Source organism: Etheostoma spectabile, chromosome 6, assembly GCF_008692095.1.
Source record: "Etheostoma spectabile isolate EspeVRDwgs_2016 chromosome 6, UIUC_Espe_1.0, whole genome shotgun sequence".
Taxonomy (NCBI): Eukaryota; Metazoa; Chordata; class Actinopteri; order Perciformes; family Percidae; genus Etheostoma; species Etheostoma spectabile.
The window spans coordinates 17,187,828-17,201,381 of record NC_045738.1 but is presented as its reverse complement, the minus strand read 5'-3'; the positions used below and the strand labels follow the sequence as shown (position 1 = coordinate 17,201,381).

The following is a 13,554-nucleotide window of genomic DNA, read 5'->3' as shown; positions in this document are numbered from 1 at the left end:
TTTCGCACTGAATTGCACAACATTCAGGAAAACATTTGTGAACAGTTTTTGTAGACAAAATGAATTGCGCCATCTACCAACATATGATCAATATTGCACAAGTTGTAGTGCTTATGTGCCTGCTGATAGCGACATAACAAGCTATAATAAGAAATCAACACTGTTATCAACACATTGCTATGATGACGCAGCTGCAACTTGGCTTTTATTTTCCCTCTGGCACCACATTGAGACAATTCTTTTTTGAGACATGTATTGCTGCGTGAGTGCCTTCCATTTACTCCGGAGGACGTCCCACGGCTTGTCGTAACCTTTGTCGGCCATTTCCTTTGCGCGTTCCTGATGAATGAAATTCAAAAAGTTTCTTGTTTCCCCGTCCGTCCACTTACATCTGTCTTTGTTGACACCCGCCATGTGTGCAAACAGAGCGGAAATACTGGGCGAAAACTAACTAAAACTTCTTCTTCTTCGTTTTGTGGCAGGTTGCAACCATAAAATGACCTAAAACTTAATCGCAATTCATTATTTATTTGGCAAATAACATTTACATAAGCATAAGCCATATATCGATCAAGATAATATCCGATGACACCGAACGCATTTCCTTTGAGACAATATTCATGAAATCCCATCGAATTTCACTGTTTGCATAAGGCATTTTTCATTCGATATCACTTAATTCGGATAAAAAACATGTGAATGGAAACATAGCTAACGAGACTGTGATATGTTCCATCTCAAGGTTGGTATCCAGTAGTCTTGAGCCTGTAAGTGATGTGCATATAATGCTTACACAAATTGCAATTCATATTGGATTTTGTCACACCGCAATCATCCCAAGTACACCCGCAATAAAACGCTTCGATGGCTTCTCAGATAAATAATGTATGAAATGACACTGTCAATGTATAGACATGCAGAACACTCAACAGTAGACGGTAGAAAAGCATGCAAAATTATACATTAGCAGCACGTTATTTACAGCTCAATAAATCACTCACTAGAACAACAGATGGACACCTTACGGTCACGGTGACGCAGGAGCAGGAGGCCAAATGTAATAAATGACAGAGATGTTCTGCAGAGCTGCTTTACACACGTTAACAAGACTTTAACATCAAACAAGTGACAACACTCAGCATGCGTGAGAGCGTTCTGCATGCTGTCAGGAGTCTTATTGTGTGTGACTGACTGAACCCAATTTGGCCTCTGATGTCCTCGTGTTTGGATTGTGGGAAAAATAACTATACTAATGTGTGTACAGCAACTCATGATTGCATATTTTGTAGGGGTGGGAATCACCAGACAGCACCCGATACAATATTGTCACAATACTTATGCCACAATACAATATTATTGCAATTTGAAACATAGTAAACTTTTCTGCAACTTATTGCAATTTATAACTTTTTTTCCAACTTCTACTTTTTCCCAATTTCAAATGATGTCCCCAAAGGGAAACTTTGTCAACTTCTGTTTTTTATCCTGGGTCGATTTTCCACCCACCCCTAATATTTTGAAAGCATTTCCAGAGTAAATCAAAAATAAATATATTACACACATAGAGTGGATTATATCTACAGTTTTGGAATTTTCAAATATTAAGTAATCCGTATCCAAATGCACCTTGACAGCAGCTTTTCCAGCCTTTTTATACAAAATACTTCCATTATTTGAAATTAAGCATTGCGTTAGTTCATGCAGGACACGGGAGTCATACGCCCGCTGATTTAATTATCATTTCTATCAGTCACATGTCAATTACAGCCCATTCTCACAAGCCAGGTCATTTAAATGTGACTCCCTCCTCACCGATCCCTGACACCAATGCTGCCTCTCTCACCGCCACTGCTGGTAAAGCTTTGCCTCTGCCGCCCCAGCCTCCACCTTCCTAGTTCAAAGTCAAATGCTTAGGGTTGTACAGCCAATGGGCGTTTTCTGCATTGAGATCCCTGTTTTGGCTTAGCATACTGCTTGGCTAATCCAGAGAGTATCATAAACTGCAGAGCCAACAGCGCCAATCATAAGTGTTTTTCCATTTGTTGCAATAAATTGTTAAATCAATGACGAGAAAGTCTTGTTAGCTTCGCTGACTCTACCTGAGACCAAACACACAGAGAACCCAACTGGCATGGTCTCACCAGTCTGCTCCAGCACTGGCCCTCTCTCTGACCTTCCATTGAACTTCTGTACTTTGACTTTTCCCATAGACCCGAATGTTTCTTTCTGTATGGTCTCATTGACTCTAATTAGCCATGGCAGCATTTCCCACGTCTTGTGACAGCTTGTACAGACAACCAGACCTCCGCTCCCTCTCTCCTCTCCTCTCTTCCTCCCTGGTCTCTCGTTTTGCATCCAGCTCTTTGTGTTGGCGTTCTCCCACGCGCCCCAGCTGTTGGGCTTGCATTAAATGTCGCCTTGTACAGCACACTGCTGAGATCCCAGGCGCCATGCACCCGGGGCCAAGCACCATCTCAGTCCTGGTTTCTCCAAATTTCTCTCTCTTATTCTCTGTTTTGACCTCTCTGTCGTCTCCATTTTTCCTCTCCTTCGTGTTATCAAGCTTTTCATTTTCTGATCTAATTGCTGCCATTCTCGAACCTAAACCACTCTCCCTTCTCACTCTCATTACCATTCATACTGATTGGCCGATGTTGCCTGGCAGAAGCTACGTGTGGCTTGTTGTAACACAGCTGGTTGCTCCCTGAAACAGGCCGTTGCCAGCGGCCGTCTGCTGCAGGTTGTCATCCCTCGGGGAGGTGTGGGGTGGCGGCTCGGAGAAAATATTGCTGAGAAAGAGCTTTGCGCAGCAACTTTGTCCCTAACTTTCTTTTTAAACAGCTGGTCACTCACTGATTGCAGCTCATTAATGTCAGGCCCCTGTCCGCTGTAGTGTAAGTTGCACTGAGAGTGAATCAAAGGAAGTGTCAGAATATAGAGAGCTGCCGAGATATAGAGCCGAAGCAATCAGCTATGATTGGATTTTGAGCCACTCTTATTAACTCCAAGATTGAGGGGATGGAGTGAAAAGCATGATGCTAATTGCCAAAACAAACAGGGAATGACTCCAAAATCAGTGTTGGTATCTGACTTGCAAATCTTCACGTGGTGTTAGCTTTTTTGTTTTTGTTAAGCAATTTTCCTTCTCTCCTCCTCATCTCTGTTGAGCTGTTGGGTATTGTCATTAAAGAAAGTCAAGTATAGCTGTACCGAAACCTTTGTACAATGATAAAGACCTTACACATAAATGCAATGGAAGCAATCAAAAAGAGGCTAACTGCTGTGATAAAGGATTGTCATTTACATAATTTGCAGTGTGACAGAAGAAGTCCAGATAGTAAGATCTGCAGGGGAACATTTTTTTTGTGTTACTCACAACAGTTTACTTAGGAGTCATCTGAAACTTCATGCATTGGATATTTCTTGCTGAGCTGCATGAAGACCGCTATATGTCACTAAGGGTCATATCTTGCACCAGGCGCAGCGCAGAGACCAACGCAAGTGTCTTTGCAGTTGTTAATTTACCGTCCAGCACCCACGTGCGTCCATCTTTGCACCCATGGTCTTCCAGGGAGGTGTGTTCAGGTGAATTCTTGGCGTAGCGCAGCATTTCATTGTTATTTTAACAGCACATTAATAAAATGGTCCTAGGCTCGTGCACAACGTGCGATCTATGCTTGTCACACACACACACACACACACACACACACACACACACACACACACACACACACACACACACAGGGAAGCGCAGCAGCGCACACACGCTTTATATTAACTTTTTATTTTTTTTGAATCGGAGGGATTTTAACTGCTATGTGTCTGATTTAAAGGCTTACTCTGTACAGACCACATGCTCTGTGGCTGATAGTGACGTTTAGAAGTCAGAGAGACTAAATCTGTTCAGATCATGACTCAAATGTAGATATTTTTGACAGCTACTCTGCAATAATAAAAACAAGCTGATATATGGGTCTGATAACATTTTGTTGAATCAGAATCAGACCAAAGTGTTTCTGTCTGAAGGCTGTTAGAATCGGCCGGAAACTGTCCAATTTGAGAGCGGATTTTTGTCACCCCCTGCGGCTTCTGCCGCCTGCTCTCAGAACAGAACTACAGAGCCTCTAATAGGGGCTATGGTAACAAAAAATGGCTGAAAAAAATCTTTAAAAAAAGTCATCCCCTTTGGTTATTTTCTGCTTTTAAAGTAACTGCTGCTGTTTAGCACTTCATTCATTCATTCATACAATGACCAACCATCGTTTTTTGTTACACTGCAATGAAGGCAGGTGGACATCTATAATGGATATATGTATGTGTTGGAGCCATTTAGGGAACAAAGAACAGGTGTGGGTTAGCAAACAATGAGGGTCAGCTGCAGAGAGGAGCAGGATCAGGTGATGGCAAATGTCAGGAACGTCCAATGACAAGGTCCATGAAAAGGAAGGCAGGAAAGGGAGGTCGTAAGGCTAAAGTGGAAGAATAGCCGACATAATTACAGTATATATATCCAAATAAATACTTGTTATTGCCAGTTAAAAGTGAACGCAAAAGTGTCCTTTTCCTGAGAAAAATCTTGTTGTTACTAAAGGGATTGCTTTGGCGACTCGGCTGTGATTTATTTTGGAATAGATTAGAAAGAATAGGAGTATTATCAACAAGAGCAGTGACGGCCACCATGGCCGACAGACAAGAAACAAGAAAACTCAAATTTCATGAACAAAAATCCAAAGTCACAGTCCCGCTTTGCAAACAAGAAAACTGTTCTGAGCAAAATAATAGCACAACCATCAGCACTAAGCAGCAAACATATGTCCAAATAAACCCCACAAAGTGGTCAGTGATTCTACATACAAATTCTTTTGTCTCATACATTCTTTTCCCGTTTGGTGTCTCTCAGGTGGGACGTCCACGCTGCGTCTCTCGTCGGTGCGGGAGCTACCCGAGCAGCTGCAGGAGCTTTACCAACAGGGCTTTGTTTTGGCATCTTTTCACCCGTTCATCCACCCCTGTGGTCCAGAGTCCAACAGCCCACAGCACCAGCTCTACCGGGCCATACTGATCCGAATCAACGACGGGTAAGAGCCACATGAGAGTGATTTCTGCCCATTAAAGGTGTAATTATCTGACATGGAAGTAAGGCTCAAAACATTAGTTTCCTCCCACCCTAAGCTAATGGAAACTCAAACATCCACCTACAGTTTCTGCAGACAATATAGTCGTTAAAGGTTTCCAGTTAAATAATTCATGCAAGAGTATTATTAGTAAAGTATTTCAGTTACGGTGTTAAGCGTAACTGCCATCAGTGGGGTGAAAAGGTTGTGACAAATAAAAGGAGAGGGCCCTTTTTAAAAGAAATACATTTTTCTCAACAAAGACGTGTGGGGGGGGGGGGGGGGGGGGGGGGGGGGCTGACCCTGATGAAATCATCTTTCAGGGGACTCAGATTCTTGGCTACACTCCTGAGAATAAGAAATCTGTGATTACAAAATGATGCAACCATTATGGTCACTTAAGAAAACATGTTGAGATTGCTAATGCACCTTAATTGGTGTTATTATGCAGAGAAACATTTGATGGGACTCAGATTTTACTTTATCTTCATGTGTTGGGTAAAAAAAATGGGATGAAGGCTGGATGGTAAGTGACATTAGGGTTTTTTGTAATGATCAAACATGTTTAAAGCCACTGTTTAATTTTTTTGAAGTTATTGTTGTTGTAATGCGGGATACATCCAAGCCGAAAGATCTCCACAACAACTCCAAACTTTAAAAAAAGGGGACATTCGTGTTGCATTTCTTATCAGTCGCACAACCTTTCGGTGTTGCTTCAGTATTGACACTAGAGCCTCACAACATCTGTTTGTGGCTCAGCAAGCTGTCCTGTGGGCAGCTGTAATTGGACGTAAGTCAGCAATAACCACAATTCTCTATCTCCAGCCCTTTCAGTGCTCGGGCCAAAACCGGCTGCATGGCCCAAAGTCACCACCACCCCCCCTACATCTGCCCTCCAGCATGTGCCCGAGCCCCTCTGTCCAGGGAAATATGGGGGTGGGCGCACGTTCCGGTCAGGGCAGGATGCCACGGAGTGGCTCCAAGGGTGGTTGAAGGGCATGTCGGGGGAGCAATGGACAGTGGAGGTGGCTTTTTGTCTGGTCAGAATCCAAAAGGAAATCGCTTCCTCTGGACACCAGCAGAAAAACTTCTTTACTTTTTGGAAAGATTCATCCTGGGTTTTGAAAGGGTCTGACAGCCCCAGGGGTCATGAAACCTGATTATCTTATTCAGGATCATGTACTGTAAAGTCAGTTGAAGTAAAACCTTAACAATCAAAAAGATTGAAGCTTCCCTGGACATGCAGACAGCCCCTGGGGCTGCTCTGTCTGGCTCTGAAGTGCAGAAAACATCCAGGCCAGTTTACCAATCACTGTTTACATGGGTTTATTTGTTTGTGTGTGTTTGTGTGTGTGTGAGAGTGTGTGTGTGTGTGTGTGTGTGTGTGTGTTTTTTGAAGAGGTTAGAGATCCAGCACTTGAAGCTTTTTCTTGAAACAAGCCGTTCCAACACATTCTCACTCCCAACTCGTCAATTTCAGATTTTTAATACTACTCCCTAGCATTTTTGCTCTTCATACTGCAGTATATAAACATATATAACATACAAACATATAAACAAATACAAATATATAACACAAACATAGCCCCCATGGTTGAGCAGTTGCTCTGCCCGGTGCGTCCCATACTGATGATAAAGGGTGCCTTGTGCATCGGTATCTGAAACTGAGGGCCACTGACTAAGGGCCCGTCCATACTGAAATGATGTAACAACCAGAAAATGATGGTGGAGACTTCACACATAGTGACCCCAGGCAACTTCTTTAGATTAAATGCAGCTTTATTCAATTATTGAACAAGGAAAATAACCGTGGGTACACACACGAGTGTGTACCCAAAGTGTCTCTATGAATTTAGAATAACTCCTCCTCTAAATTTTTCTTCTTGTCCTCACACATGTCAATCTATCTATTTCCGTGGGATAGGGTTACCTTCAAACTACTCCTTATTTGTAAGCCACTTCTAATAGAATTGCACATTCCAATCTATTTCTGCGAGCTAGTGTTACTTCCAATCCTTAGAATAGATGAACTACCTTTGAACACATGCCTGCTCTTTGAATACATGCATGCTGAAATATTCCAACCTATCACACACCAACAACGATAACTATAACCATAACTATAACCATAACTATAACGATGTGAGCAATGCATCCACACTGCTAAACAATTAGGTTCTGTTAACAGTGGTGTTAAGCACGCACTGCACGCTCCAGCTGATGATGATACATAACAGAGCAGGCATTGCAACGTAAGATAACTGGAATGTCTGCAGGAATATCCTACATATTTGTGAATTCAGAAAAAAGTCAACCAGCGGTCCCTAGGGCGTAGACACCGCTGCCTTCTCCAGGAAACAGCGGCGCACAGAGCTCCAGAGAGCCAGGGATCAAAGCAGGGGGGCGGGTGTTAGATCTGTTCAGAGCACAGGAACAAAAACAAGGCCAGTGTGATTGTAACTTTCAAACACAAGATTCACTCTCATTGGTTTTTCTGACATGAGAAATACTTTCAAAGTACTAACGTTTAAAAACACACCGAGTGGGAATTGGAGGAGGATTGTAGCCCCGCTGAGAGGAAGTCACGCCGCTAACCACGAAACACCTCTTCGCAGTGTCTCTCTCCGCCGTGTCATGTTGTAAACGCAGATGGGTTTTGATTGGCCGTAAGTATTTCCATCGTTCATCAAATGGCTCCAAAAGTGATCTGAAACATCGTTCGCCATGGTTGTCGTTGTTACAGATGTGGTGTAAATTCTGTTAAGTTAAGTAACACTTTTTAAATTTTATTTACATTTCTATAGTTACAGTATCATTATGGTTATTGTTCTTGGTGTGGAGTGTCAATAAGTGACGCAGGGTTTACCCCAGTGTACTGCAAGCCTGATGTCCAACCAGGCCTAAGCCCTCCTCGGGCTCCTCGGTTGTCCTCGGGTCAAATTTGACCGGTTTACAGAAACTTTCGATATCAGAAAAGAACGTTGAAAAAAGTGACAAATGTTGAAAAAAACTACAAAAAAGCAGGAAAAAAATCAACAAAAACATTGTTTTTTTAAACGCTGAAAAAGTGACAAAAAAAATCGGAAAAAGTAACAAAAGAACATAAAAAAAATTGGAAAAAGCGACAAAGAAATTGTTAATGACTGAAACACAATCAAAAAAACGTGACCAAAAAATAGGAATAAAATGGACAAAAACGTTGAGAAAAGTGTAGAAAAAGAACAACAAACTGTTGAAATTTCAACCCAGAAAAACACAAAGTTGCAGGTCAACGGGAAGACAACACAAGGGTTAAACTACAGTGACAGTGGGGCGGCTTGGTTGAAATGTAGACAGTCATATTTTCAAATCTCCAGTTAGAGTTTAGCACTGACTCAATAGATCACTATGGAATCTGTTTTAGAGCTTTTAAATTATCAATGTCGTCCATGATTCTGTTATCACAGAAACTACTGGGCTCTACATTAATGCTGCCATCAGTCTGTGACTCCTAGCCCTAATTGAAAACAAAAAGACACTTTCCACTCAGGGCTAAACAACTGTTCTGGGGGAAACCCTGCAATGAGTTGGGAGTGAGAACGACTGACAGCCAAGACTTGAGTTTTCAATGAGCATCACAAACTAACTCTTGTTGCGTTTACATTTGTCTTTGTGCATATTGTGTGTAACTTCATGTGAATATGTGACAATATTCAGGATAAAGCTCTCTGAGCAGAATCCACTCCAGATTCCTCACAGCTTAAACACATTTCTGTAACTTCTTCACTGCTGTGCATAAACACAACAATGCTGCTACTAATCTATATTGACGTTTTAGTCATTTATGGCATTTTTCCACTGCACGGAACCTCCTCGAATTGCCTAGACTCTACTTGCTTTTTTGGGGTTTTTTTCATTACGAAAAAAAGTCCCTGGTACCTGCTTACAGGTCCTTTTTTTTTTGTACCACCTCAGTCGAGGTTCCAAGTGAGCGGAGGCGATACCAAAAGGGTGACGTGAAAACCTGCAGACTGCTGATTGGTCGGAGAGAATAGTCACTATTCGCTGCGTCATCATGGCATGCGACAGACGGGGGGTGTCATGAACAAACCCGCCGTGTTTACAAAGTTAAGCCAGTTGTTAGTTTTTTCATGTTTTTTTGCCGCCTCCGGCTTCCTTTGAAACTAATTTGTATTCTTTCTGAGGCAACAGCCACATGTTGAGAATCAAAAGCAAGACACCTTCGACGTTCTGTGTGTGTCGCGTTAGGTCATGGCAGTTTCCTGCTATGACGACCAGCCACGCTCACATCACACATGAGGCGGTATTAATCTGCAATGAAAAAACGGTGACGTGGCCCCACGGCCGAGTTGAGCCGAGTCGAGACGAGCAGGTACCATGTAATGGAAAAACGGCATATTAGCTAACGCTCTCAGCCACAGCGACAGCACAATAACTGCAGAAAACCAATACCCGATATTACAAGCAACCAAGACTGCTGTGCCCCGACAGCTCTGCTGCAACATCAGAACGATCATGTAAGGGAGATGAAACAAAAGGACATAAATTAAAAACTAAAGAGAGACTTACTGTGCAAGGCTTTTGTTGTTGTTGTTGTTGTTGTTTCCAGAAATATGAATGAACAGAGGATCAGGGATGCGATTCAATTGGGAGAAGGCTGACCAGGGGGATTTGGTGAAAAGATTCATTTTATTTATTTTTTTAAAGATGAAACTTTGGGGATCCTTATGGGAGAGCAGAAAATGTCCACATAGAAGAAGAACAAAACTAAAGTAAGCAATAAAGAAAAACATGAGAGCAGTAAATAAAACAATGCAATCAAAAAGTAATAATTTAGAAGGAAAGCAATTAATTGGTTTGCGCAAATGTATGCTGATGATAATTTAAAAAATGTAAGTGCGGTAAGAGCGTCCAGATATTTCATCCTGAGGGAAAACTGTTTTCAGGTTAGTGCCAACTGTCTGACACCCCTCACACCTTTCCCTGATCCCAGCTGGTGTTCATCGGAGATACTGTATCTCTTGTTTTCCTCCCTTCAGATTAAACCATTTGCTGTTTTTTTTGTTGTTGTACAGTATGATAAACAACCACAGTGTGAGATAATTCCTCACAGCAAACATGACAACTAAATTTGGGTTTGTCAAACTTTCTGTCTTATTGTTATTTACAGTCATTTCGCCAGAGATGTGGTGTGGTGATATGCCTCGCATACTGACAGCTGCAGAAAGAACCGGATGTTTTTAAAAACCTGCCGTACAGTCTTACTCCACACATCCAGGCGTCTTTGTTCATCAGGATTGTGTTTATTTCAAGATGAAGTTTTTCAGTACAAAAGGTAAAGGTTGAAAGAGTGTCAATTACTAGTCATGTTTCCAGCACATCAAGTCCTCACACCTTAATGACAGAAAAGGCTTCTTCCCAGTTCCTTCCAAAATGGCCGACTGCATGTTTCAACGTTTTTGTTGTTGTTGAATTGTCACTTTTTTTGGTTGAGTTTAGGCAACTAAAATGGCTTGGTTAAGGTTGCGGAAAGATGTGATCATGATGAAAAGACACTAACATTGATTGTTGGAAGGAGAGCCAAAGTTAAACAAATAATAATGCACATACAGTCCCATTGTCTATGCAGAGAATGAATAGGACTTTTAAATTACATCTGAAACCTGGGATAACTATTACTTTGCACCTATTTTGAAAATGCTTATAAAACAGGCAACTTTACGGCACCTAATAGTGGATTGAAAACATGGCAGCCAGCTACGTTTTAGAAGGTCATATGATTGCATTACAGTTGCAGTAAAACGCATGGCACCTTATCTGCCCTCCCTTCCTGCAGATTGTGGCTATTAGTAATCGCCTCCCATGCTGTTGTGTAGAACACCCCGGGTTCACTTTTGGCATGCCCAGACATTCGCACAAAGCTCTTGCTGCTGCAAAACCGAAAACAGAAATATTGATTCTGTATGAAAAGGCTACAGCTGAATGGACTGTATCTTTCTTTAAAAAGAAAAAAATATAAGACATCCTTGCCTTGCTCTGGAGAAAAAGACACCATGAAGAGGGGAGAGAGGAAGAAATGAAAATCACAACTGGAGTGTGAAGAAGTAGAGAGCGGAAGACAGTATGAGGCTGAATGTGATAAGAAAAAGAAGAAAGAAAGAGAAATATTGAGTAAAAAAGGGGGAGAGAAGTCTACCATCCTTTGATGGCCCAGGCCAAAAGCGGGGCCCTATGCTTTATCTCCAGCGTCTGTCACCGTGGAGACAGCTGCTCGCATCAGCACCAGCACAGGGAAATCCAAATCTCCAGTAGGGGACAATGAGGGAAGAGAAATAAGAGAAACCAAAAGAGAAGACCATCTCTTCACCAGCTCCCTTACGCTATCGGAGCCAGAAATTCAAAGACGCAGAAGACAGGGTGGGAGTTGGGGCGGGATACAGTGAATGGGATTGAAAGCATGACAGCGAGCAGCCATTCATCCGTCCTTTCAAAAGCAAACAGCTTTTTGCAACTGCACTGAAAACAAAGCAAAAGTGAAGGTAGAGGACCTGACGGGTGTACAGCAGCTCTTAATTTAGCATGCACAGTATGTCTGTGGACACAATCACAGTCAAGTCTCTACAGTATTAGCCCCAGTGTGAAAGGCTCAGCCAACAAGGCACTTTACATGGAGGAGGGGACGCTGCAGGAGTCTAGTGCAGTCAGGCAGCACACAGAGGCTGTGTACACAGTGTGTTGTATATTCTGTAAATGACACTGTCACCTTACTAACATGTCTGGTTAAGTGGGTTATAACTTTAGAAACCTTAAAAGGCAACTTGTCGCGCCCCCCCCCCCCCCCCCCCCCCCCCCCCCCCCCCTCCAACAACCTGCTGCAGGAATGAAGAAGAAAAAAAACCTGCAATGCAGACAGAATGGATTGCACCGTTTGAAAATGTAAAATGTCAACTGTCAAATTTCCCAGTGTTCAATTTGATTGCGATGGAATAGGGTTACAGTTCAGCAGGCAATGTCTGATGGGATATATTCATCATTATTGGGTAATTGCAAGGAGCTCCTGCACGCTCAGGCAGTGTAAGAGAGGGATTGAAAGCGAGTGATGGGTTGAGAGGGAGAAGCAGGGTGGAGAGTGCGAGAGGGAGATGGAGAAAGAGGAAAATAAAGAGGTTCGTACTAAAAACCATTACAGGGGATTCGCTCCAGTGAAATTATTCACAAATGTGTGAAAATGTGACATTAGGAGAGGTATGCTCTATTATTAAAGCTCCACAGCGACAGAGTGCTAAACATGGGTTCAGTTGCTCCCTGACTGGGTCGTCATAGCAATAGATGGGTGGCTGGTGATGGAGGGAGGTGAGAGGTTTGCCACTGCTCTGTTCCTGATGCAGAAAGAACAGCAGTGAATTCACATTTTCACTCATATTCACTGACTATTATGTGACAACGGTTTTATTCATCCTTTTTATTTAATGCAGCATGAGAAAAGCTTTTATTGTATACAGTAAGTGCACCTTTAACTCCTCTAAAGCCATTTCCTGAAACAGGTAACATTAAAGTAATAGTTTAAAACGTTTTACTGAAAGTGTACTTTGCTACTTTCTGGCAACAGTTGTGTCAAACAATATATAAGATGATTTGAGTTCTTGTGCAGGCGACATCTTGCCTGTGAATTACAGTCCTGTGTTCAAGAAGTGATGCCAAGTAAAGTCACAAGTCACAAAATCATTGCAAGTTCTTTAGGTCTCACAACATTGATTATTTACAGCTATAGTTTCTGTGTCCCCCATGAGGAATTCTTATTTAATTAGATCATTTTTGGGGCATTTTAGGCCTTTCCAACAGGACAGCTTAGACTTGAAAGGGGAGAGGGGGGAGTGACAGGCAGCAAAGGGCTGCAGTTGAACCTGCGGCCGCTGTTCTGCTCTACCTGGTGAATTTAGCTCGTTGTACTCAGAAGTGTCAAGTAACAAAGTACAAGTACTTACTTAAGTAGAAAAGTTGTGTATCTATACTTTACCGGAGTAAATATTTTACAGCAGATGTTTTGCGTCTACTCCTTACATTTTTACGCAATTATCTGTACTTTCTACTCCTTACATTTCAAAAGTAGCCTTGTTACTCCTATTTCAGTTTGGCTTGTTTTCATTCCGGCTTGTCATCGATCAAAAAAACACGAAAAATAAAAAACCCATCCAGATAAATCGCGCCATCACGACAGATTGAATTTTATTGTGCTTGGATGAGAAGTATGAACATTTACCAACCCGACACCCTATTGCTTTGTGTGCGATGCATCGCACCTGCACACAAAACAAAACTCGTCAAACCCCAGCAAGGAAATAGAAGATATACAGTATGTAGCCTAGTACAAAGATGTCCTTGGCAGAGATTTTAGAGAACTTGAGCAAAAAGTCCCAACCAAGCACCAGCGAGGAGGTTG

General features: G+C 42.2%; 1 protein-coding gene across 1 annotated transcript in view; it reads left to right on the top strand.

Annotated features, from left to right (window-relative positions):
* The window catches only part of rftn1b (raftlin, lipid raft linker 1b), a 113,012-nt gene that overhangs the window by 46,593 nt on the left and 52,865 nt on the right, over positions 1 to 13,554 (top strand). The window contains exon 3 of the mRNA XM_032518106.1: positions 4,901 to 5,078. Within this exon, the coding sequence (XP_032373997.1) occupies positions 4,901 to 5,078 (178 nt within the window). The remainder of the gene's footprint in view (positions 1 to 4,900; positions 5,079 to 13,554) is intronic.